This window comes from Neoarius graeffei, chromosome 15, assembly GCF_027579695.1.
Source record: "Neoarius graeffei isolate fNeoGra1 chromosome 15, fNeoGra1.pri, whole genome shotgun sequence".
Taxonomy (NCBI): Eukaryota; Metazoa; Chordata; class Actinopteri; order Siluriformes; family Ariidae; genus Neoarius; species Neoarius graeffei.
The window spans coordinates 25,711,442-25,736,898 of NC_083583.1; the positions used below are offsets into that span (position 1 = coordinate 25,711,442).

Consider the following 25,457-nt stretch of genomic DNA (forward strand, 5'->3'; position numbering starts at 1 on the left):
TCAAAACATGATGCAGGAATACTGCAATAACCAGTAATCAGCCCAATAATGTCTGATTGGCAATTAAAATAAATAATTCTTGAAAATAGCTCAAGATGATAAAATAAAATCCTGAGATGAAAAAAAAAAGTTCTGTGAATGAAAATCTTACATTAGGCTCAAATACCGAAAAGAGTCAGTTAACATTCAAATGCCATTTTTGCTTAAAACAAATAAAGCCTTTCATTCGGCATCACTGCCAAATGTGTCGAACTGTGCATGCTTGTATGGATCTTGATTATTTTGTTATTGTAAGATACACAACTCAATTTAAAGCAAGCCCATTTAAAAAAAAAGTCTGTTGCAATTCATGAAAATATAAAAAAAATCTTAAATGTCAGTTAAAAATAAAGTTCTTTGCTTTTTTGGTTTTTTTTTAAGAGTTCCTTAATGTCCCATATAAATCCCTGTGATCTCCCTGAGAAGTATGTTAACCCAGGAAGCACAGAGCAGCCATGAGAGAGAATCTGATTAAGATGAAGAGCACTTTGAGAAGCTGTCGCTCCGGGGAGTTGAGCTCATGAGGGAGGATTTCCAGAAATGTGATGTAAATGAATGTTCCTGCTGCCAGGCCTTCCAGCACAGCCTGGATAAATGCTCCCATCCGTAGCTGAGCTTCACTCACCCCGATGCCAACACCGATGCCCATTGGCGACATTATGGAAAAAACAAGGATGTAGATGATGACCCACATGGGTCGGATAGCACTCTGCATCAGCTTTACCGAGAGGCTGAAGACGATGATGCTCTTGTGGACCAAGATGGCAATGCAGATCTCCATCACCTGGACAAGATTTAAAAAAACAAAAAAACTGTAAGATAAGCATGTTTGCCTTTTCTGCAACCACTGTAACTTGACATATGTGGTACAGCTACAAACTAACTGAAAACAAGCAGGGTAAAAGTCCACATCAAGCACAGGATCAAGCTGCAAAAGTGAAAGGTTTTCACTTCATCTAACAGGTTCCTGAATTTCTGCAGGTCAGCATAAGATTTAAAACAAAAAAAAACAAAAACATGTGGAGCAGTAACTAGCATTAAATGCTGTTCAAGCAGAAAAATACGTTAAGCCAACACAATTCAAGGCTTAAGCAAGTTCATAGTTTGTTAACGATACCAATTTACCAACTTGAGGGTTGAAAATAAGTTGAAAACCTAAAAACAAGTTATTATGGTGATAAATAATTAAATTGTAAATAAAACTACAATGGGTGGAACGGTGGTGTAGTGGTTAGCGCTGTCGCCTCACAGCAAGAAGGTCCGGGTTCGAGCCCCGTGGCCGGCGAGGGCCTTTCTGTGTGGAGTTTGCATGTTCTCCCCGTGTCCGCGTGGGTTTCCTCCGGGTGCTCCGGTTTCCCCCACAGTCCAAAGACATGCAGGTTAGGTTAACTGGTGACTCTAAATTGACCGTAGGTGTGAATGTGAGTGTGAATGGTTGTCTGTGTCTATGTGTCAGCCCTGTGATGACCTGGTGACTTGTCCAGGGTGTACCCCGCCTTTCGCCCGTAGTCAGCTGGGATAGGCTCCAGCTTGCCTGCGACCCTGTAGAACAGGATAAAGCAGCTAGAGATAATGAGATGAGATATATTGTGTAATGTCGATATTGTTCATTACATATACATAATTTACACATACATATTCACACTTTTTTCCTTCTTCTTTTTCTGCATCAGTAAAGAGGCACCAGCTGCCAGAATCAAATCCCTTTTGCGTGTCAACATACTTGGCCAATAAACATAATTCTGATTCAGTATTGTGCAAAATTCTTAGGCAATCTTTTTTTTGTACAAACCTTGTTATAGATTTTTATCATATGACTTCTACATTATGGAGTCATTACAAAAACATTTTAAAACTTACAAACATTAGTTTTTCAGCAGAAAATTAAACGTTAGGGAAAAAAATGTTTGTGTGTCGGTAAAGAAAACAAAATATGTCAGAGACAATAAATAAATGAATGAATGAATGAATGAATAAAGGCTGCTGGGTTTTGCTGCAAAAATAAGAACTGTGGCTGGTTCTGCAAAATGCTCAGTAAACCTTACCAGATACTGTAATTTCCTTTAAAACTGCACACACTGTACCTGAGCCGACTATTTATTTTTAAGCAAAAGGTCATCACAACAAAAACTGCCTTTGTTTCGTTTATTCCTGTTTACTGCTCTTTTTTTAATGTAGAAACATTTATTTTTATCTCTTCTTGAAGGTATCTTTGCTGTACATCATTTCTTTGCATGTGCCTAAGACTTTTACACAGTATTGTACATTACTTTTTATTACTTAGCATAATGTCAAACATCTGAAAGGATGAATACATTTATTGACAATGTCATAACCTGAACTAGAAAACAAAGGAAAGTTACAGAGAACACACAGATGAATACAAACAAACAAACAAATTTGTGTTTTGAAAGATTTTGGAATCAATCAGATCTGTGGCATTATTCCTTCAGAGGAAAAGTAAGCAAACAAACAAACAAACAAACAAACAAACAAACAAACAAACAAAAACAATAGACCAAATTTGTGTTTTGAAAGATTTTGGAATCAATCAGAACTGTGGCATTATTCCTTCAGAGGAAAAGCAAGCAAGTAAGCAAACAAGCAAACAAAAACAAAAATAGACCAAATTTGTGTCTTGAAAGATTTTGGAATCAATCAATCAGAACTGTGGCATATTCCTTCAGAGGAAAAGTAAGCAAACAAACAAAAACAATAGACCAAATTTGTGTTTTGAAAGATTTTGGAATCAATCAGAACTGTGGCATATTCCTTCAGAGAAAAAGCAAGCAAACAAACAAACAAACAAAAACAATAGACCAAATTTGTGTTTTGAAAGATTTTGGAATTAATCAGAACTGTGGCATTATTCCTTCAGAGGAAAAGCAAGCAAGCAAGCAAGCAAACAAAAATAGACCAAATTTGTGTCTTGAAAGATTTTGGAATCAATCAATCAGAACTGTGGCATTATTCCTTCAGAGGAAAAGCAAGCAAACAAACAAACAAAAACAATAGACCAAATTTGTGTTTTGAAAGATTTTGGAATCAGTCAGATCTGTGGCATTATTCCTTCAGAGGAAAAGCAAACAAACAAACAAAAACAACAGACCAAATTTGTGTTTTGAAAGATTTTGGAATTAATCAGAACTGTGGCGGCAGCACGGTGGTGTAATGGTTAGCGCTGTCGCCTCACAGCAAGAAGGTCCTGGGTTCGAGCCCTGGGGCCGGTGAGGGCCTTTCTGTGTGGAGTTTGCATGTTCTCCCCGTGTCCACGTGGGTTTCCTCCGGGTGCTCCGGTTTCCCCCACAGTCCAAAGACATGCAGGTTAGGTTAACTGGTGACTCTAAATTGACCGTAGGTGTGAGTGTGAATGGTTGTCTGTGTCTATGTGTCAGCCCTGTGATGACCTGGCGACTTGTCCAGGGTGTACCCCGCCTTTCGCCCGTAGTCAGCTGGGATAGGCTCCAGCTTGCCTGCGACCCTGTAGAACAGGATAAAGCGGCTAGAGATAATGAGATGAGAACTGTGGCATTATTCCTTCAGAGGAGGAAGCCCCAAGAGCAATCCATAAAGATTTCTCAGTAACTTCATTTATATTTTTCAATCATTTACAGAAATTACTTTACCGAAGACTTTACCAGTACACTCAGCCATAAAAAAAAAAAGAGATGGCTTGATGAACACACCTGATTATCAATCACAAGACTAGTCATGTGCTTTTTCCATGCGATTTCTGAATCCTGAACTCCCCCTGCTGGACAAATCGGGTACTGCACTTATAGAAACGATGACTATGTAGTTATTAAGTAATGAGTATGGATCCGCTTATTCACTCAAGTCCCAAATCCAAATCACTCTCTAAGACTTTGATTTATAATCAATATATAAACCTAATCTGTAAACGTGTAAATAATTTGCATGCTACAGACAAAAAAAAAATTCATTTGCGTACTTATTATACTAATCCTACTAGTTAGTACGCAAGTTACCATAGCGCCGCGGAAAGCGGAAGTAGGAAGTGTAATATGCAGTTGGGAACGTCAGTGGGCGGAGCTAAGGGCAATGTCTTGGACAGCATGGACTTAGTAGCTGGTTAAACAGAACTGAATATGAGCTGTTTGAATGACTTTTAGCTCTTTTTATGAGACATATACACTCTGATGATATTTATAAAGATGTACCGGTGCCAGAAAACTGGCTAATGTTTGAGAAATATTTTTTAAAGATATTTTTTAATGTAGTTTAGTTCTACCGTGTTTGTTTACATATTGGTAGTACTGAGATCTCAGTCCGGATGGAGTATTTATTAAAGATTAAAATACTGGCCCTGTTTGGTGTATTAGCTCTTACTCTGATTTGTGGGTTCTTTCCTGCTCGGATGAAATTTTTCCGAGAAACTGGTGGAACAGGTAAGTACCTGATTTATTATTTGTACTGAAATGAGCTCGTGTATGCATCTGTGTGTCAGAATGATTCTGGAAACTCCTGATTCTGACCTGTGAATCAAATTTATGTCTGCATGTTCTTGGATCATTGTGAGTGCAAACAGTGATTATGGGTGATTAGATTTCTGAATGTTATCAGAAAACCCCTTTCCACTGCCTGTGATCTATTGACTGCAGTGGATCAATAATACGGAAATTCCTTTCTAAGCCTAAATAAGTGTTATTTGTTCTTGAATGGTCTCTTTATCTTCCAGGCTTGATTTCAATCTGTGTTGTTGTTTTTAGACGTAATTTACTCAATACCCACTAGTCCCATGATCATGCCATGCTGATGAGTGAGATCACACACACAAAAAACCACCATCCTAGTTCCTGTTTTTTTTTTTGCAGATGTAAAAGCTCATATGATCATTTTAGCAGAACTGAGGTTTCTAACCTTACATCCAGGGACAGCTGGTAGAAACTGGGCAAAGAGCTGTTTTTCACAGATAAATTAAAAAAACCTATCAATGTTAGTGTTGCCAGGCAAAACAAACCCCACCCGGTAGCACTTATGATGAACAGGAAGGAAGATATCGTGGAAAAAAATAGGTACCCTATGAGTGCATGTGGCTCCTGCTTATAAATAAAATTTTCTGATCCCATGTCCATACAGTAAATATAGCATATATATGTATGCAAAAACAACCAGACACAAGAACAGTTTCTTCCCTCAGGCTGTCTCTGTGATGAACAGCTAAAATCCATATTCATATATCAGTAATATCACTTGCAAAATATCTGCACACTCATACTGTCATTCTGTGCTCACTGTGACTTTTATATTTATACTTATTTAAATTTACTATTCATCTTTGCACTATGCACCATATTGCACCAAAAGGGAAATCCTTTCTATGATGAACAGCTAAAATCCAGATTCATATATCAGTAATATCATTTGTAAAATATCGGAACACTTATACCGTCATTCTGTGCACACTGTATACTTTATATTTATTTAACTATTCCATACTTGACTTACCTGGATTACTTTGCACTATGCACCTATTTTGTTGTTGTTTGCTTGTTTGTTTGTTTTGTGTATACGCTTTTTTTATCTGTTTTGTACTATGAGAGCTAAGTGAAGTGGAGTCAAATGCCTCGTATGTGTCCGCATACCTGGCAATAAAAGTGTTTCTGATTCTGAGGCAGTAGCCACAATATTGAAGCGTAATCCAAAAATGAACAATTTTAAAAAATCACACAAGTAAAATATACCAAGTGTCTGTACTTTATATTATTCTACTCTTACCTCTTACAGTTTTCGAAACTGAAACCTCCGAACCGAGGCTGACATACACACGCTGTCGCCATGACCAAATCTCTTATTTCCTGGAAATGGCCCGGCGCTAGAGCTCAGTGGAGCACACTTTCCCCTCTGTAACAATGGCCTCAAAGTTTAGGGGAATAAAAGGGTATGAGGCAGAGAATAGGAGGGTACAGTTAAAAAGGCTGAAGCCCTTTACCGTGACCCATAGGCGAGAAAAATGGAAAATTGGGTTTATCTGAGACACAGTTTCAAAACTTTTGGGGAGGAATTTCCAATTTATTGTAAACAGAAAAATAAAGTCCGTTTCTATTCGAGCTATTGAACAGACCGGGGGCTCAGTCAAGTTTTCCTGAGGCTGGTATTTTTTTAAGGGTGATTGGCATAGATAGACTGGCGAGGTTATATCTAACTTTACAAGAAATATCATCACCTACACACATTCACAAGTTATGACATCTTTATCACTGATTTTTGCACTGCTCTTTTTAAATGTGTCATTCACTTCAGTTTCTGAGTCTTTTTTATTATCATCATCATCATCATCAACACCCATAATGTCTCAGGAAACTGAGGCACGTGTCCACTGACTTAATGTCACTTGTAAAATTAATCGTCAGTTTAATAAAAATATAATTTCTCGCTCGCAACTCTCTCCTTTAGGATCACAAAGACACACATTCTAAGCTACATTATTATATTACAACATTCAAAATCCCAGATGACATCCAGGTCAGTTGTTGGATTACGCTTCATTTTTGTGGCTACTGCCTCATAGAGTGTATATATATATATATATATATATATATATATATATATATATATTTACTGTATCAGAAAAACAATTTTATTTATAAGCAGTAGCCACATGTACCCATAGGATACCTATTTTTTTTCGCGATATCTTTCTTCATATTCATCATAAGTGCTACCGGGCAAGGCTCCCTTAGGTCGCTGCCGGCTGACAGCACTTTCAGTTTAGCGATGTTTTTTGTGTTTTTTTTTTTTTTTAACCGACCCCTGTATTACTGACGCTCCCCGATGTGCTCTGGGACGGTCAGGGCTCTGAGTGTGCCTCTCCTGTGACTGTTTCGGCCCTTAAAGGAACAGTCCACCGTACTTCCATAATGAAATATGCTCTTATCTGAATTGAGACGAGCTGCTCCGTACCTGTCCGAGCTTTGAGCGACCTCCCAGTCAGTCAGACGCAGTCAGACGCGCTGTCACTCCTGTTAGCAATGTAGCTAGGCTCAGTATGGCCAATGGTATTTTTTGGGGCTGTAGTTAGATGCGACCAAACTCTTCCACGTTTTTCCTGTTTACATAGGTTTATATGACCAGTGATATGAAACAAGTTCAGTTACACAAATTGAAACGTGGCGATTTTCTATGCTATGGAAAGTCCGCACTATAATGACAGGCGTACTAACACCTTCTGCGCGCTTCAGCAGCGCAATGATATCTGAGCTCCGTATCAATGCGCTGCCGAAGCGCGCAGAAGGTGTTAGTACGCCTGTCATTATAGTGCAGACTTTCCATAGCATAGAAAATCGCTACGTTTCAATTTGTGTAACTGAACTTGTTTCATATCACTGGTCATATAAACCTATGTAAACAGGAAAAGCGTGGAAGAGTTTGGTCGCATCTAACTACAGCCCCAAAAAATACCATTGGCCATGCTGAGCCTAGCTACATTGCTAACAGGAGTGACAGCGCGTCTGACTGCGTCTGACTGACTGGGAGGTCGCGCAAAGCTCAGACAGGTACGGAGCAGCTCGTCTCAATTCAGATAAGAGCATATTTCATTATGGAAGTACGGTGGACTGTTCCTTTAAATCATCTTCAGTGCTTGAAGAAGCTGGCAAGAAAAAAAAATCGTCAGTTTAGACTGCGCCACTGTTTGGTTCACGCACCCCCACACCAGGCCGATTAAGGCGCGCTGTGATTGGTCAAAAGCTTGGCGCTCATGTGGTAATTATGTGTAGTCGATTTTTATTGGTCACAAGCACGCGCTCGTTGTTTACACTCTGGCTTCCCAAAGTCTCTTCAGTGGGGTTGGATTTCAGCAAATGGAGGGATTTCTATAAAAGATGACTTATGATAATGATGACACACGTTAGTCACTGTGATGACTGCCAGTAATTTTCTCTTCATCACTGATGGATTATGTTTGTCAGTGACAAGTGTGACGAGTGCCAGCGGGAACCCTGGCCATTATTTAGTTGAAAGAAACTTAGTTTCACATCGCGCGCTGCTCAGTTTTGTACAGATATGTTGACCTTGACCGGATGACCTTCAAAATGTTGACGGTTCTATTTGAGACCAATGTCCATCTATCCTGAAAGTTTCATGAAGATTGGTCTAGCTGTTTTCCCGTAATGTTGCTAACAAAAAAACAAAGAAACCCGACCAAAAACAATACCTCACCCCCTGGTGGACTCCGTCCTGGGCGAGATAATAAGGTTTCATCTTTGGTGTCGACATCAGATTATTTTCTGTTAGCAAATGTCCTAAGGTGGATTATCTGATTTTGTGGAATGAAGCACTGCAGCACATCCAGTGATTGATTAAAAAAATACACAGAAGGGTAAGAAGATATAACTCTGGGGAGGGTTTCTCAGACTGTAGATTCCTGGAGCCTGTCAGTGACGCTCATCTCAGATGATTACACTTAGTGACACATCACCTAGATCTAGATTTGATCTCACTTTGGGGTAATATTTTTCAGCCCACTTCACTGACCCATCAGCAGTGATTTAGACCGCGTGCATTAAACAGTCACGTGTTGAATGAGGTGAATTATTTACTCCGGCGTCATCCCTTTTCTCGCAAAATGCATTTGGAGGAGAAGCTAAAAATAGATGCACCAAGCACACATTGTCCAATCAAGTTATACATTCTTATAACATTCTCCTTCCTATTCTCATTCTCCCATATCCCATAATTTCATGACCTACCATCAATGCTTGCGTAATTATTTCACAGAATGATTGTTTGCACTTTCATTTTTGCTCTTTTTTTTTTGCAGATATCACCACTTCTTAGATGTTAGATAATAAGTAATTGAAGAAGGACCAATGATATGCAGCTCCATTATCAAATCAAATCAAATCAAGTTTATTTGTACAGCGCTTTTAACAATAAACATTGTCGCAAAGCAGCTTTACAGAATTTGAACGACTTAAAACATGAGCTAATTTTATCCCTAATCTATCCCCAATGAGCAAGCCTGTGGCGACGGTGGCAAGGAAAAACTCCCTCAGACGACATGAGGAAGAAACCTCGAGAGGAACCAGACTCAAAAGGGAACCCATCCTCATTTGGGCAACAACAGACAGCCTGACTATAATATTAACAGTTTTAACAGGTATAACCCTCAACTGTCCTCATGGGGCCGTCCTTCACAGGAGTGGGGCGATAAAACTCCGACCAGACACAGGGCACCAGGATGGATCAAAAAGGTCCGAGGGGCAGAAGAGGCCAGCATCTCAATCCCAGGATCAATATGTAACTCAGAGGGACAGATGGGGGGGCGGGGGGGAGAGAAAGAAAACACGTTGTTAGGTATGCCCTAAAAATGACAAGTATTAAATCTGTGTGGTAGGCTCGCAGAGACGAGAGTCTTTACATCAGGCATGACGCACAATGGCATGTTAATATGGTAAAAAATATATCATGACCTGCTCTGGCTGGATGCTTGATTGGGTGATGGGAGCACACTCCTCAGCAATGATGAGATGCAGATGGGACCGTTAGGCCTGGCCAAGACAATTCAGTTACATTTAACCGGGTCTGGGACATGCGACAGAATGTCTGACGGCCGATTCCCTGCAGGCTACGATAGCCAGTCGAGGTCCCCACCGTCTCCACCAAAAGATTTCCTGTTGACTCCATGTAACTCAGAGGGACAGATTTGGGGTGGGGGGGGAGAGAAAGAAAACACAGGTGGTTAGGTATGCCCAATGTCACCTGAATAAGTAGGAACAGTATACATATTGCACCGAGTACAAGCAGGGACTCCGGCAACTAACTATGACAGCATAACTAAAAGGAGAGAGCCAGAAGGTAACACAGGCATGAGGGAGCCCCGGGACATAAAGCAGCCAGCCACTGCACCGTCAACAAACTCGAGTGAGCAAGCGAGTGGGGACTGACAGCATCCATACATCCCAGTTTACCAAAACACTCTATGTCTGAGGACCCTCCAGATCTACTCCTTTACCTCATAAACACCATTAACAAAAGGCTTGACTAAACAGATATGTTTATCACCCAATGAGTGTCAGAAACGTTTCTAATCAATATCAGTGACTCTTGTTGTTTTGCATCTTTTCCAGAAATCCACAGGACAGTACTGAGTTTAATCAGCTGCTTTGCAGGAGGAGTGTTCCTCGCTGCCTGTCTCTTGGACATTATCCCAGATTATCTGTCTGATATAAGTGAGCAGCTACGAGACATAAATGTAAGTTTGCTTGGGGTTTGAATTGGTCATTGTTCCCATTAGGGTCTGAAAAATGTATTTTGCTCTTTCTGGATTGAATGGAGAGTTTATTTATACACTGCCTGGCCAAAAAAACATCATACTAATATTTTGTTGGACCGCCTTTAGCTTTTATTCCAGCGCATATTCACCATGGCGTTGTTTTGATAATGTTATATAATGACTTACGAAGACTTAGGCGCGCCTGCGTCTTAAAACGCATGAGACGGCCAAAGTTGTCCAGCTGTTTCTGTCTGTGGCTAGCCGCAACGCATCTCTCCATCCCTTTGCCAACTGACCAGAGGTCCCTCTTGACCGTCTGACACCAGTTCATCCCCTCTGCCGCTGCCCATGGGGGTTCAATTGGAGAACTTGGCCGGCAAATCTTCCTGGCAAAAGTCTGATGACATGTCCCAGCCAGCCAGCTCAGCGAACAATATAATGTCACAACGTTTATTTCTGTCCAGAGTTGTAATTAATTTTTTGCCGAGATCTTGGATTGATGACAGGAGAGTCGAACCACTCTATAAAGTCTTCTCCAGCACATCCCAAACACTTTCAGTGGGCTTAAGGTCAGGAGCCTGTGATTCCTTATGCTCCGTGAACCACTCTTTCACAGTTTGAGCCTGATGAATCCTAGCATTGTGATCCTGGAATACGCCTTTATGATCAGTGAAGAAAAAATCCATTGATGTGATAACCTGGTCATTCAGTACCTTCAGGTGGTCAGCTGACTTCATTTTATTGCCACGTAATGTTGCCACGCTTAGATCTGACCAATTGAAGCAACCCCAGATCACAACAATGCCTCCAGAGGTTTGTACAGTGGCCACTATGCATAATGAGTGCATCGCTTGTACTGCCCTTTGTACCTTGACACACCCATCACTCAGGAATAGGGTAAATCTGGACTCATCAGACCATATGCCCTTTTTTCATTGCTCCAGAGTCCAATCTTTATGCTCTCTAGCAAATTGAAGCCTTTTCTTCCGATTAGCCTCAATAACAAGTAGTTTTCTTATAGCCACACAGCTGTTTAATACCAATCCTGTGAGTTCTTGTCACATTGTGAGTGTGGAAGTGCTGTTAATTTCACTTTGAAACGTAGCCGTGAGTTCTGCTTGTTGATTTTTTGCGATTCGACTTCACCAAGCATTTAAGTGATCTCTGATCATGGTCAGTCAAGATCTTTTTCCAACCACGTTTCTTCTGCAAAGTTGATGGTTCATCGCTATCTTTCCAGGTTTTAATAATGTGTTGGACAGTTCTTAACCCAATTCCAGTCATTTCACCATCTTCTTAGTTGTTTTCTTTGCTTGATGTAGGCCAATAATTTGACTCTTCTGAAACACATGAACACAGGATACGTCTTCCAATACGGTTATTAAAGAAATGAGAAGCTACTCACTGCGTCAATTAGAGTTAAACGAATTGTTGGCAGCTGAAACATATTAATCACTGCAGTAATTATCCAATCAAAGGCTCTTTTATGTATTTGCTTATTTAAATCCAAACAGTGACTTTTTTGGCCAGGTAGTGTAGATTCATAATGTACAGTACCAGCCAAAGATTTGGATATGCATTCTAATTCACTGGTTTTTCTTTATTTTTATTAATTAAAAGACATTTCATGTGGGGCGGCACGGTGGTGTAGTGGTTAGCACTGCTGCCTCACAGCAAGAAGATCCGGGTTTGAGTCCCGTGGCTGACGAGGGCCTTTCTGTGTGGAGTTTGCATGTTCTCCCCGTGTCCGCGTGGGTTTCCTCCGGGTGCTCCGGTTTCCCCCACAGTCCAAAGACATGCAGGTTAGGTTAACTGGTGACTCTAAATTGACCGTAGGTGTGAATGTGAGTGTGAATGGTTGTCTGTGTCTATGTGTCAGCCCTGTGATGACCTGGCGACTTGATGACCAGGGTGTACCCCGCCTTTCACCCGCAGTCAGCTGGGATAGGCTCCAGTTTGCGTGCGACCCTGTAGAACAGGATAAAGCGGCTAGAGATAACAGGGATGAGAGTTTTCCGCTTTTCGGCGGATTTCCGCTTTTTCTGAGCAAAAATCGATGTTATGCCAAATCCGTTGAGATTTTTTTTTTCATTGAGGGGGGTTGGGGTATGTTCCTTCGTGATACTCAAGCGTACGACGATGTTACATGTTTACATTTTCGCCATCTTTAGTCTCGCTAAGTCTCGTGGTAGAATACGTGTTATCTACAATGTAATTGGCCAAAACATCGCTGGTGAGAGCACGATAGCCAATCATAACAGTTCTTACAAGAGTGTGGGAGAGAACAAAAGCCAGTCATAACAGTTCTTACAAAAGTACCCGCATCTGTTCTATTTTATCGAAACTTGCACATGTTCATCGTTGCTGCGCTTCAAAAATACGTTTCTCTTTCGTATCGGCTTTTTAACTCAAAATGCCGAATACAATTGACAAGCGAGACGAAGCGAAGGTACGTGAAATCGATGCTGGTATAAAAAACAGAGAGAGGACTGACAAGCTTTTGTCTTTGGCCAAAAGGCTGAAGAAGAAGTCGAAATGATTAAATGAAAATGAGAAGTGACTGTGAACTATAAATAATTGTATAAAGTGTACATAGACATTATCCCATAAACTTAGCATTCGTTTGATTTAATACATTGAACATGTATATGATGGTCAGTAAATCTGAATTAATGCTGACAGTTTTGAAAACTTAAATATTTCAAAAGACTTTGAAATCTCATCTCATTATCTCTCGCTGCTTTATCCTTCTACAGGGTCGCAGGCAAGCTGGAGCCTATCCCAGCTGACTACGGGCGAAAGACGGGGTACACCCTGGACAAGTCGCCAGGTCATCACAGGGCCGACACACAGACAACCATTCACACTCACACTCACACCTACGGTCAATTTAGAGTCACCAGTTAACCTAACCTGCATGTCTTTGGACTGTGGGGGAAACCGGAGCACCCGGAGGAAACCCACGCGGACATGGGGAGAACATGCAAACTCCGCACAGAAAGGCCCTCGCCGGCCACAGGGCTCGAACCCGGACCTTCTTGCTGTGAGGCGACAGCGCTAACCACTACACCACCGTGCCGCCCGACTTTGAAATCATATACAACTAATGAGGACATAGGGTGACTGACCTTTTCTCCCTAAGAAATTTTATTTAATATATGAACATTTTGATAATTAATAAAACTTATGTTTAATGTGAATTTAGTTTGTCATTTTTGTTGATCATAAATTATAACCATACCCTTGAATGTAGAATGTGATTTTATTTTGAATTCAAACAATACTACTATTGATTTGAAACATATTTTCATGTAAATATATAAAAAAGACAACAGATTTTTTATCTACTACAGCTCAGATTGCAGGAAAAGTGGTTTGTAAGGCCTTATTTTTCAACATTTTCCTGGGGGGGTATCCCTCCCAGACCCCCGGCTTTGGGTGCCATCTTGTTTTCTGCTTTTTTGGTGACCACCCACTCTCATCCCTGAGATGAGATGAGATGAGATGAGATGAGATGAGAGACATTTCATGTGCTAAAGTAATGACGGATGTCATTTCTTTTTATTAGTTGAGCGGTTCCTGACATAATATGGATTACTACAGTTGTGGAATTGGGCTATTTCCTGTATGTTTTTATTTACTATTTACTGTTTGATCTCAAACGCATTAAAAAGGCAAGAAATTGCACTAATTAACTTTTGACGAGGCACACTTGCTAATCGAAAAGCATTCCAGGTGACTACCTCATGAAGCTGGTTAAGATAATGGCAATAGTGTGCAAAGCGTCATCAAGGTAAATGCTGGCTACTTTGAAGAATCTAAAATATGAAATACTTTGCTGAACACTTTTTTTTTTTTTGTTAACTACATAATTCCATATATGTTCCATATGTTATTACATAGTTTTGATGCCTTCAGTGTTTTTCTCCAATGTAGCAAATGGTCAAAATACAGCTATGAGTTGGTGTGTTCAAACGTTTGACTGGTACTGTATATAACAAATAAAATACAATAAATGCAATACTTAAATATGTATGAGCGCAATGCACAGGAAAATAATTTCTAAGTAAAAAAAAAAAAACAGAAGAAGAAGATTAAATCCCAAATGAATTCTTCTAATCTCAACAGGTTGACTATCCTGTGGCCGAGTTCATCATGGCATGTGGCTTCTTCCTCGTTCTCATCCTCGAGAGGCTGGTCCTTAGCTGTAGTAGAAGAGGAGGTGAGGAAACGGCTCCTCTGCTCCCATCTCCAGGTCACAGCCACTCTCATGCACACCACTCCAGAAACGACATGGAGAGTGGCAGCCACCATGTCCATATGGACATGCAGGCGCATTCATCTTTCCGCTCGTTCATGCTCTTCCTGTCTCTCTCGCTGCACTCCATGTTCGAGGGTTTGGCCATCGGCTTGCAAACGACGGACACAAAGGTAAAGACTTTGAACTGAGCGCTGACTTTTACACTGCAGGTGTCAAACATGAGTCCAGGATGGCCAGGGATGTGTACAAAAGAGTTGAACTTTTATGGATTTCAAGTACATTCCTGTATGTAATGTCATGACAATTTATATTCAGGACAAGATATTCCAAATTATTATACATACGGGACATTTTTTTCGATGGAATAAAAACATGTATTCTGTTCCCTTCTAGCGGGTTTCAGAGCATGCAATATTGTTAGCATATCGCTTATCCTACCTGTATTACGTCGCTCTACCCAATGGAGAACGAGTGTTGAAAGTGGTTTACGGTATTGCATGGTTGTCAAGACAACATGACGTCACACGTCGGAGATGTAAAATTTCCACGCTAGTGAGTGGCTGTGACCATTTGTAAACAAACATGGCTGCCAGGTTTGCTTCATTAAATATGGAAGATTTTGAGAGAATTTTGAAAGAGAAAGACGCATTGAACACCCGAAAGGAATGTGTATGTATAATAATAATGTCTGGCTTTTTTTCGTGGTATAGCAGATATATTCCATTCAGCTAGCATGATATTAAACTCGTCTTTGACTCGTTCAGTATCATGCTAGCTGAATGGAATTTGTCTGATATACCACGAAAAAAAGCCAGCCAATATTATTTAAATATAATACACGCTGAAAATCTTCCCCCAAATCCTGTATGCTTTAATGTACCGTTCTATAATTTTAGAAAATGGAGTGTAGGTTTTAATTTTTTTTTTGTCTATGTAGTTGACCAAGAAATCCATTAGATTGGATGTTTAATAATGAAACGTTTTTATTATTATTTAAATTTGAAAGCTCCTCTCCAAAACAGGGTTTTAGTTTTAAAGCATTCAAAGATCCTGACGTTTTTATACTAGCATGAGGATATGTTTCTGATGCAGACTCTACACTCCGGTTAACAGTGGACTGTTGCCTTATCTTAGGCTTTGGAGTCAGAAATTCAAGAAGATGAGTTGCTTCTGTAATACAGACATATCCACTGACACTCCGCTTTCTGCTTGTGTTCACTTGCCCTTTTAATTTTTATCAAAATTAGGAAGCGCTAAGCTCTGAACAAAAAAAAGAAGAAAAAATTGCTGACGACTTTGTAGCTGCTTTAAGAATTTCATGTAAAGTATACACCGATAATTAAGGTAAAATCACCTAATTCACGTTGTATGTATGTGCTGCTATGATGATGAGTAATTTTGTGGCAAGCTTCCTGAACCTACATTATATCAAACTGGCATATTACATTTAACGATTATTCGCTGAAGGCAAAGTGAATATTGGTGAATGATGACCGAAACAAAGTCAAGGTTGTTATTCACCAATATTCACTGAGTCTGAGGCGGTAACTTGTTTTAGTACAAATACACAGGTGATTATTTAAAAAGAATTGAATCGTATTTAAACAAAAAATTTATCTCAGACTTCAAAAGCGGCATGCAAATGTAATAAATGCGCGGCGCAGTCTTGTCACTTATCTACGCCGACTCACATAAAATGCTTTGTTTTGAAATAAATAAAATAAATCTCAATTCCACCGTACCTTTGAATAATTTTAGACCAAACTTCATAGCATCTTTAAATCTTTTAAAAACAGCAATTTTTTTTTCATAATTTGTAATTCTTCCTCACTTACAGCGACGAAGCGATTGGCAGCCATTCTGCCGAGTCGCTTGAGCTGATTATCGAGAAATAGACAGAATTTCTCAACCAATCAGCGCATGCAACTTCTATAATCACCTGTGTATTTATACAAAGTTGACATATTAGATAATGACATATGGGTTGTTTTACAATCAGGGTACAAAGTTTGTGTCACAGGGGTCCAAAATTCAAACTGATTCAAACTGGTTCTTGTACCAGTTTTTAAGTGAAGGACAAGTTAAAGAACAGATTTCAGGTAATTTTTTGACATGTGTATGGTAGTTTTGTGTAATCTGCTATAAGATAAAGAAGATTAAGTGTAGCTTTAAGCAGGGCTGGGAGAAACAAATGAAGTGATTCTCGGAGAGGACGTTTTTTTGACAGTTCAGAATCCACTGCTTCCATAGTGCTTTTAAATATAAGGCTGTAAGCTTTGTGTTAGTTGTCTCTAATATTTATGTCCCAACATCTTGACCACATTTTAGGATGAAAATAATGATTTTAGATATGTTATTTTATATTGAAAAATTAGCTGTCTCGGAGAGGACTTTTTTTTGACACAATTACATACTTACTTACTTACTTACTTACTTAAGATCCCTGTCAATTATGATGATGGGGGACCTGTAGCCCTGTGGTGCCTCCTTATTCGTCGCTCTGCGGCTCGTTCTCTGAGCCTAAGCTCGCAGGTTTCCGACCCAGAATGGAGGGCACACCTCCACAGGCAGCGGTCCTGGGCGTCCTCATACCAAGTCTTTAAATCCATTTGGAAGGCGCGAAGGTCTTCTTTAATGCAGTCCTTCCAGCGCTTGCGAGGGCGTCCCCTGTTGCGTTTACCAAGCTTCAGCTCGCCGAATAGAAGTTGCTTAGGAATCCTGGAGTTGTCCATTCGGGATACATGGCCAAGCCATCGAAGTCTGCTACTACGGATCATGCTTTCAATGAAAGAGCAGTTGGCACGCTCAAGGATCTCCGTGTTGGTGACGCGAAGCCACCACTTGATGTTCATGAACTGTCGGAGTGACCTTTGGTGGAAGACTTCCAAGCGGCATATATGATGGGCAAGAGTGGGCCATGTTTCAGATCCATATAGGAGCGAGGGGAGGACTATGGCTTTATAAACGGTCACCTTAGTTGCCAAAGATAGGCCTCTTCTGTCAAAGCACCTAGTTCTTAAGCCGTTAAACGCAGCTGCACCGCGACTCACTCGGCGCTGGATCTCAGGGTCAAGACTTGCGTCGTCGGACAGGTTTCCTCCTAGGTATGTAAAGGTGTGCGCGCTTTAGTTGCGTACCCTCGATCGTGATTGCGGTTGGCTCCTCACACTTCGGTCTTTAGTTTGCTGATCGTTAGGCCCCAGGACACGCATGCGTTGTTCAGGGCTGTGACGCCTTCTTGTAGGGATTCACAGGTTTTGGTGGTCAGAGCAGCATCATCGGCATACAGAAAATCCTCGAGGCGCGTAGATGGTATGGACTTTGCCTTGGGTCTCTGGAGATTGAACAGATCACCGTCGAGCTTATGCTTGATGTCAACGCCGAAGTCAAGGATGTCTTTATGGGCGTTGCGCAGGACAAAGGAGAAGAGAAGGATGAACAGAGTAGGAGCTAAAATACATCCTTGTCGCAGGCCATTTGTTACCGGGAATGGTTCGGTGAGTTCTCCGCCGATCATTGCTCTTGCCTCCATACCGTTGTGGAAACTCTGGATGATGTTAACTACCTTAGAGGGGATTCCGATTTTCTTACGTAAGTAGAGCCCACATAAGAGGTCTGCTAACCGTGTCAAATGCCTTTACTAAGTCCACAAAGACTGCGTGCAGTTCCTGGTGTTGCTCCCTACACTTTTCCAGGAGCTGGCAGAGGGCGAACATCATATCGCTAGTTGACCGCCCACCTCTGAAGCTACATTGGGCTTCGGGGATGTATTTTTCTATGCAGGGCCATATTCTGTCAAGGATGACACGGGCGAATAACTTGCCAGTGACAGATAACAGCATAATGCCGCGGTAGTTGCCGCAGTCGAAGCGACAGTGCTTCTTGAAGATCGTAACTATGATACCGTTTTTCAGGTCTTGGGGTACCTTCTCCTCTTCCCAGATGGCAAGGAAGAGGGTCCAGAGTTCTGAGAGGAGGGGTTTTCCGCCTGCTTTCAAGACCTCCGATGGAATGCAATCCGAGCCTGGAGCTTTGTTGTTAGCCAGGCGGTCAAGGGCTGACTTAACCTCTTCAACGGTTGGTGGAGCTGCCAGTTCATCAAGAATTTCTTCCTGGGGGATTGCATCAAGGACGGAGGCATTGGCTGTTCCTGACTGGTTCAATAAAACACTGAAGTGTTCTTTCCAGCGAGCTAGTATATCTTCCTTTTCCGTAAGCCGGTTGCCCTGAGAATCGTTTATAGGACTGATACCGCTTTGGCGTCGTTGGTAGGCGAACTTAACAGACTGGAAGAAGACTCTAGAGTCGTGTCTTTCAGCATGTTGTTCAATTTCTTTAGCACGGTCCAGCCACCACTGGTTTTGAAGGCGCCAGAGCTCTCTCTGACAGGTGCTTCTCGCTTGGCTGTAGCGGGCTCGGTTCTCGCGTATATCATTGCTGAGGACAGCTTGGAAGGCCGCTTGTTTTTGATTCAGAAGGTTTCTGATGGTGGGGTTGTTCTTGTCAAACCAGTCACGGTGATTGCACTTTTGGAAGCCAATGGTATCCTTGGCACTGTTATAGAGGGTGTCGCGGAGATATTTCCACCGTTGCTCGAGAGAATACTAATACTAATTTGATCAAAATAGTCTGAAAACTTACTGGCATTCAACATGAAAACTTAACTATGTTTCCAATGATATGGAACCAAATATTTGTTTTATGGTATAAAGAATGATTTAAGTGCATCCCTTTTGGAGCTACCTGTGGTCAAAAAAGCACTTTTTCTAAATGACACGAGTAATTTTGCTAAATATGACATGTATTGCCATACATTCACCAAAAATAACGTTATCACCACATTTTTTTTTTGCATGGTAAATAGAGCTATCACAGGGCTACAATAAACAACCAAGTTTATTTAGTCAAGCCTTTTGATATTGAAGATAAGTGTTAAATGTGATTTTTAGCTTGCGTACCCTGATTGTAAAACAACCCATATTGCAATGAAGCAATTACACAAAGTAACTGGATGGTCTTGGACAAGGTTCATAGATTTACTGCAGTTTTATTTACAATTTAATTATTTATCACCATAATAACTTGTTTTTAGGTTTTCAACTTATTTTCAACCCTCAAGTTGGTAAATTGGTATCATTAACAAACTATGAACTTGCTTAAGCCTTGAATTGTGTTGGCTTGAAGTATTTTTCTGCTTGAACAGCATTTAATGCTAGTTACTGCTCCACATGTTTTTTTTTTTGTTTTGTTTTTTGTTTTAAATCTTATGCTGACCTGCAGAAATTCAGGAACCTGTTAGATGAAGTGAAAACCTTTCACTTTTGCAGCTTGATCCTGTGCTTGATGTGGACTTTTACCCTGCTTGTTTTCAGTTAGTTTGTAGCTGTACCACATATGTCAAGTTACAGTGGTTGCAGAAAAGGCAAACATGCTTATCTTACAGGGTTTTGTTTTTTTAAATCTTGTCCAGGTGATGGAGATCTGCATTGCCATCTTGGTCCACAAGAGCATCATTGTCTTCAGCCTCTCGGTAAAGCTGATGCAGAGTGCTATCCGACCCATTTGGGTCATCATCTACATCCTTGTTTTTTCCATAATGTCGCCAATGGGCATCGCTGTCGGCATCGGGGTGAGTGAAGCTCAGCTACGGATGGGAGCATTTATCCAGGCTGTGCTGGAAGGCCTGGCAGCAGGAACATTCATTTACATCACATTTCTGGAAATCCTCCCTCATGAGCTCAACTCCCCGGAGCGACAGCTTCTCAAAGTGCTCTTCATCTTAATCGGATTCTCTCTCATGGCCGCTCTGTGCTTCCTGGGTTAACATACTTCTCAGGGAGATCACAGGGATTTATATGGGACATTAAGGAACAAGTTAAAAAAAAAAAAGCAAAGAATTTTGTTTTTAACTGACTAACCCATTTAAGATTTTTTTTATTTTCATGAATTGCAACAGACATTTTTTAAATGGGCTTGCTTTAAATTGAGTTGTGTATCTTACAATAACAAAATAATAATCAAGAGCCATACAAGCGTGCACAGTTCGATACATTTGGCAGTGATGCCGAATGAAAGGCTTTATTTGTTTTTAGCAAAAGTGGCATTTGAATGTTAACTGACTCTTTTCGGTATTTGAGCCTAATGTAAGATTTTCATTCACAGAACTTTTTTTTTTTTTTCATCTCAGGATTTTATTTTATCATCTTTAGCTATTTTCAAGAATTATTTATTTTAATTGCCAATCACACATTATTGGGCTGATTACTGGTTATTGCAGTATTCCTGCATCATGTTTTGATTGTGAAAGAGTTAAAGGAAACCTGTGGGTTGTTTGTTGTTTTTTTAACCTGGGCCGAGTTTTCACAATCCTTTGTAAGTAGCCCTCACTGCAGCGTGCGGGATGGCGTAAGGTGGGGAGATGGGCGGAGCAAGATGTCACACACTTACTATATATGGGGGTTATGATGTACAAAGGTTATGATTAGGGTTTGGGTATATCCTGTAATTGTCCTTATATGGTAAGTGAGTGACATCTTGCTCCGCACACATCTCGCCCTGCTCCGTCCTACAGGCTGCAATGAGGACCCTCTCTCCCTTTGGTTCCAAAGATTTACCAGGGACAAAAACCATTGAAAACAGTCCAGTATTGAGAATGCAATAACCGGCAACTGCAAAACGGATGTACAGTATAATCCTACAGGGCAATCATCTGCGTCAAAGTAAACCACTTGTTTTCGCCACTGACAGGCTCATAATGTTGTTATAAATATCTGACAATGTGGAAAGGATCCATACAGAAATGCACCTGTGTCTGTTTGCCTCAATAGCTGCAAAGAAACTGTAGAAAATGACTGACTGTTTCTAAAGTCATTTGTTTTAGCTTTCTCTTTTTCCAGTTTCTGACACAGCGCCCCATTCAGCGCCTGTATTATCACATGAGGCTGTTTTCTGATGGTTACGAAAGGAGAAGTCACACAGAGTTTGTGCAGAATTTCCATTTCCGTCTGCATTGTTTCCAAAGTCATGTGTAAATATTTATCTGATGACAACACGTGTGACAACATGCAAAAGATCCATTTTGAAAACCTCAAAAAACAGTTCTAAGCATTCTCAACTCATTACTAGATAGAGTTCAATCATTTTCGTCCCCAGTAAATATTTGGATCCAAGAGATGGGGGAAAATAGGGCCCAGGCTAAAAAAAACTTCTTTTAATATAATTTAATTTTAATTAAATTTTAATTTAATTTATCTTTTTAATTTAATTCCTTTAATATAACATCCCTGTGTTCCAATACTGAAAAGGCAGTTTTGGTTGGCAGTGAGGTTTTTTTTTTTTTTTCTTTTTTTAAATCCCCCCAGTGTTTTTTTTTTTGCGCGCAGTGTTTGCAGTCCTGGCATAAAATATGTCCCATTTGGACAGCAGTATAAGAATAACTGACTTAAAAGGTACCACATTTTGCACAGAAATGTGTTCTGCAAAAGTTGAAAAAAGATGTTGAGCTTGCATTCTTAAAGTTTGCGTCATAAGAATGTTGTTAAAGACTTGAAGCTCAAAAGAAACACAGATGGACTTGTATGTTGTACTGTTTGCATTGCGCACTATATCGTTAAGTCAGCGGAGTTCAGAATCCCAACATGACTGACACACACACACACACACACACACACACACACACACACACACACACAAAAGACTGATGTAAAAGGTTGCTGTAAACACCTTGCTGTATCACTGCGGTGCCTTTGTTTTATAATCCATACATGCTATTCATTGGTACAAGAAAAAATTTGATGGAAATAGTTTTGTTGTGCTATACATGATAAATAAATCCATTGTAATGAAAGATGTGACAGATGAAGAGTATTTATGCTCGTCATGTGTTCCTTATTTTTCAACAGACTGTGGGGGAAAAAAAGTGCTGTTAGTGTTTAGAAATATTATAGAAGAGACACAGATTGACACGCCTAAGCAGTGACTCATCATGACTCGGATGACTAAGTGCGCAGTGTTGGGTTTAAAGTGATGATTCTGCACTTAGTAGGTCATGTTAGATTTGATTTAGACCACATTTCCTAATTGTGATTGACGTCTTATTACTGACTCCAGTCTAAAACAATTACATGAGAATCTCTTCTTTTCAGTAGTTTAGCATTAAGAATATGGAACATATTCACTGGTATTTCATACAAGATTTCACAAGGAACACAAACAAACCAGAATGGCTGGAGTTGCTGTCCATGCTGTGTATGTACAGACCTTGTCGGCTTTTTGTAGGTACAGTATATCATTACAGACTGTAGCTCGGCTCTTGCTATAGACAATTTGTTGGCCACGCCGTACCCAACACAACAATGTAAAGAGACCACCAGTGGACTGGACTGCTGTTCAGTTGTTATACATGTGGACACTGACATGGTAGAGTGTAGTACCACTATAGTATCAGGCCCAGCAGTGGTGGAGGTTTTAAACATTTGTGTACAGTATACAGAGACTGATGAGCTGAATCACGAAGAACAGGTGCGAGTCAAGGTCAAGGTTTTTTTATTTGCCGTTTGTGCATAAACCAACAGTTCAGACACATTGGAATTTTTGTGCAGGGCTCTCTCAGTCAACAGATTAGAAAATAAAACTATAATAAAAATATAAAATATAGAAACACTATACTATATGTTGGGGGGAAGAAAAAAGTTATACTCAAAATTTTAAATACAAATATTAAACAGAAGGAGAGGGCAAATGTTAAATAACAGTAATAAAATAAAGGCTAGTCCTGAGTGCTGTTCCTGGATTATTAAAAGAGGGGAAAGTTATATGAAAATATTGCACATTTTGGGAGGGGAATGAAAGTTATGTGGGGATATTGCACAGTTAAAATATTGCACATTTATCAAAGGGTATATGACACATAATCCTGTTTCACAGATAATAGTATATCACATCTTGCATATGACAAGTGAAGTGAGGTAGTAATGGTTATTGTTACACTTATTCAATAATTTTGTTTTGCCATCAGTCTGACTGTGGCAGGGAAGAAGCTGTTGAAAAACCGTGTTCTGTGAGTGATGATGCTGTCTGATCTGCTGCGTCTCAGGTTGTACGTGCAGTGTTTGTGTCTGAGCAGAGAGTGAGCTGGGTGAGAGAGTGAGTCTCTGATAATTCCCTCTGCTCTTTTCCGACAGTGCTGCACATACATAGTCTATGGAAGGAAGTTTTGTCCCTATGATCCTCTCCACAGTCTTTATGACTCTTTCCAGAGCCTTCCTCTCTGCTTGTGTGGTGTTACCATACCAGATGGTGATGCCTGCAGTGAGGATGCTCTCTATCAGTCCTCTGTAGGCCAGGGTGAGAGGGCAATGGTTCAGACCAGCTTTCCTGAGCAGCCTGATGAAATAAAGCCTATGCTGGGCTTTTTTCACTGTGGCTGTGGTGTTAAGAGTCCAGCTCAGGTCAGATGTAACCTGCAGTCCCAGGAATCTGTAGCTGTCGGCCCTCTCCACCTCAGTCCCTTTGATGATGAGAGGCTGTAGAGGAGGAGGATTCTTCCTGAAGTCCAGTATTATTTCTTTGGTCTTGTCTGTGTTGAGGATGAGGTCGTTCTCCTCTCTGTAGACAAGAATGTTGTTTACCAGGGTCCTATACCCTGACTCGTCTCTCCCCTTGATGAACCCCAGGATAGTGGTGTCAACAGCATATTTGATGATGAAGGTGTTGTCATGGGTGTACAGGGTGAAGAGTTTGGGGCTAAGGCAGCAGCCCTGTGGGGATCCTGTGCTGACTGTGAGCTCAACAGACACCTGTCCTCCCATTCTCACCACCTGTGGTCTTTCTGTCAGGAAGTCCAGAATCCAGTTGCAGGTGGGAGTTGGGACGCCAAGGTCTGTAAGCTTCTCAATCAGCTTGCCCGGGCGGATGGTATTGAAGGCAGAACTGTAGTCCAGGAAGAGCATCCTGGCATACGTTCTGCTGCTTTCCAGGTGTTACAGAGTGTGGTGTAGGGCTATTGCTACCATGTTGTCCACTGACTGATTGGGGCGGTAGGCAAACCAAAGGGGGTCGACAGTGTCTGGGATCGTGTGGTTGATGTGTGTGAGGACTAGTTTTTCTAGGCACTTCATGGCAACTGATGTGAGTGCCATTGGCCTGAAGTCATTTAGGGTGGATGTGTCTGGTCTTTTGGGGACTGGTATGATAGTGGAAGATTTGAAAATATGGGGGACGACAGCCTGGGATAATAACAAGTTGAAGATGTCAGCATACACACCAGCTAGTTGTTCCCTACAGGCCTTCAGAACTTTGGGAGGGACTCCGTCAGGCCCCACAGCCTTGTGGGGGTTCATAAAGTAAAGGCAGAGGTGTAGCAGGATATAAGGATATCGGGCAGCCAGAAAATGATCAATGACTCACTGCTTTGTCTCAGCCTGAAAACTGAAACGATGAGCAATGATCATGATGCAGTAGCATACAAATACACGTAAAGGGCTTCAGCTTGGTCTCATCATATCATGAACAGCTCGCTTCAGGTCCTTCCACAACATTTCGATTGGATTAACGTCAGGACTTTGACTTGGCCATTCCAAAACATTAACTTTATTCTTCTTTAACCATTCTTTGGTAGAACGACTTGTGTGCTTAGGGTCGTTGTCTTGCTGCATGACCCACCTTCTCTGGAGATTCAGTTCATGGACAGATGTCCTGACATTTTCCTTTAGAATTCGCTGGTATAATTCAGAATTATTATTATTATTATTATTATTATTATTATTATTATTATTATTGTCATTTTATTTGACAATAAAATATCATTCTGAATTCATTGTTCTATCAATGATGGCAAGCCGTCTTGGCCCAGATGCAGCAAAACAGGCCCAAACCATGATACTACCACCACCATGTTTCACAGATGGGATAAGGTTCTTA

General features: G+C 40.7%; 2 protein-coding genes across 2 annotated transcripts; one reads left to right on the top strand and one right to left on the bottom strand.

Annotated features, from left to right (window-relative positions):
• Positions 1–469: 469 nt before the first annotated feature.
• LOC132898989 (zinc transporter ZIP1-like) lies at positions 470–3,752 on the bottom strand. The gene is made up of 2 exons (XM_060940649.1): positions 3,726–3,752; positions 470–823 (listed from the first exon to the last, which is right to left on the bottom strand). The coding sequence occupies exons 1-2, from the start codon at positions 3,750–3,752 to the stop codon at positions 470–472; spliced, it is 381 nt and encodes a 126-aa protein (XP_060796632.1).
• Positions 3,753–4,096: 344 nt separating this feature from the next.
• slc39a1 (solute carrier family 39 member 1) lies at positions 4,097–22,383 on the top strand. Its single transcript, XM_060941078.1, has 4 exons — positions 4,097–4,448; positions 10,131–10,255; positions 14,405–14,707; positions 20,008–22,383. Exons 1-4 carry the CDS (start codon positions 4,334–4,336, stop codon positions 20,359–20,361), a joined length of 897 nt encoding a protein of 298 aa, XP_060797061.1. The 5' UTR covers positions 4,097–4,333; the 3' UTR covers positions 20,362–22,383.
• The last annotated feature ends 3,074 nt before the right edge of the window (positions 22,384–25,457 follow it).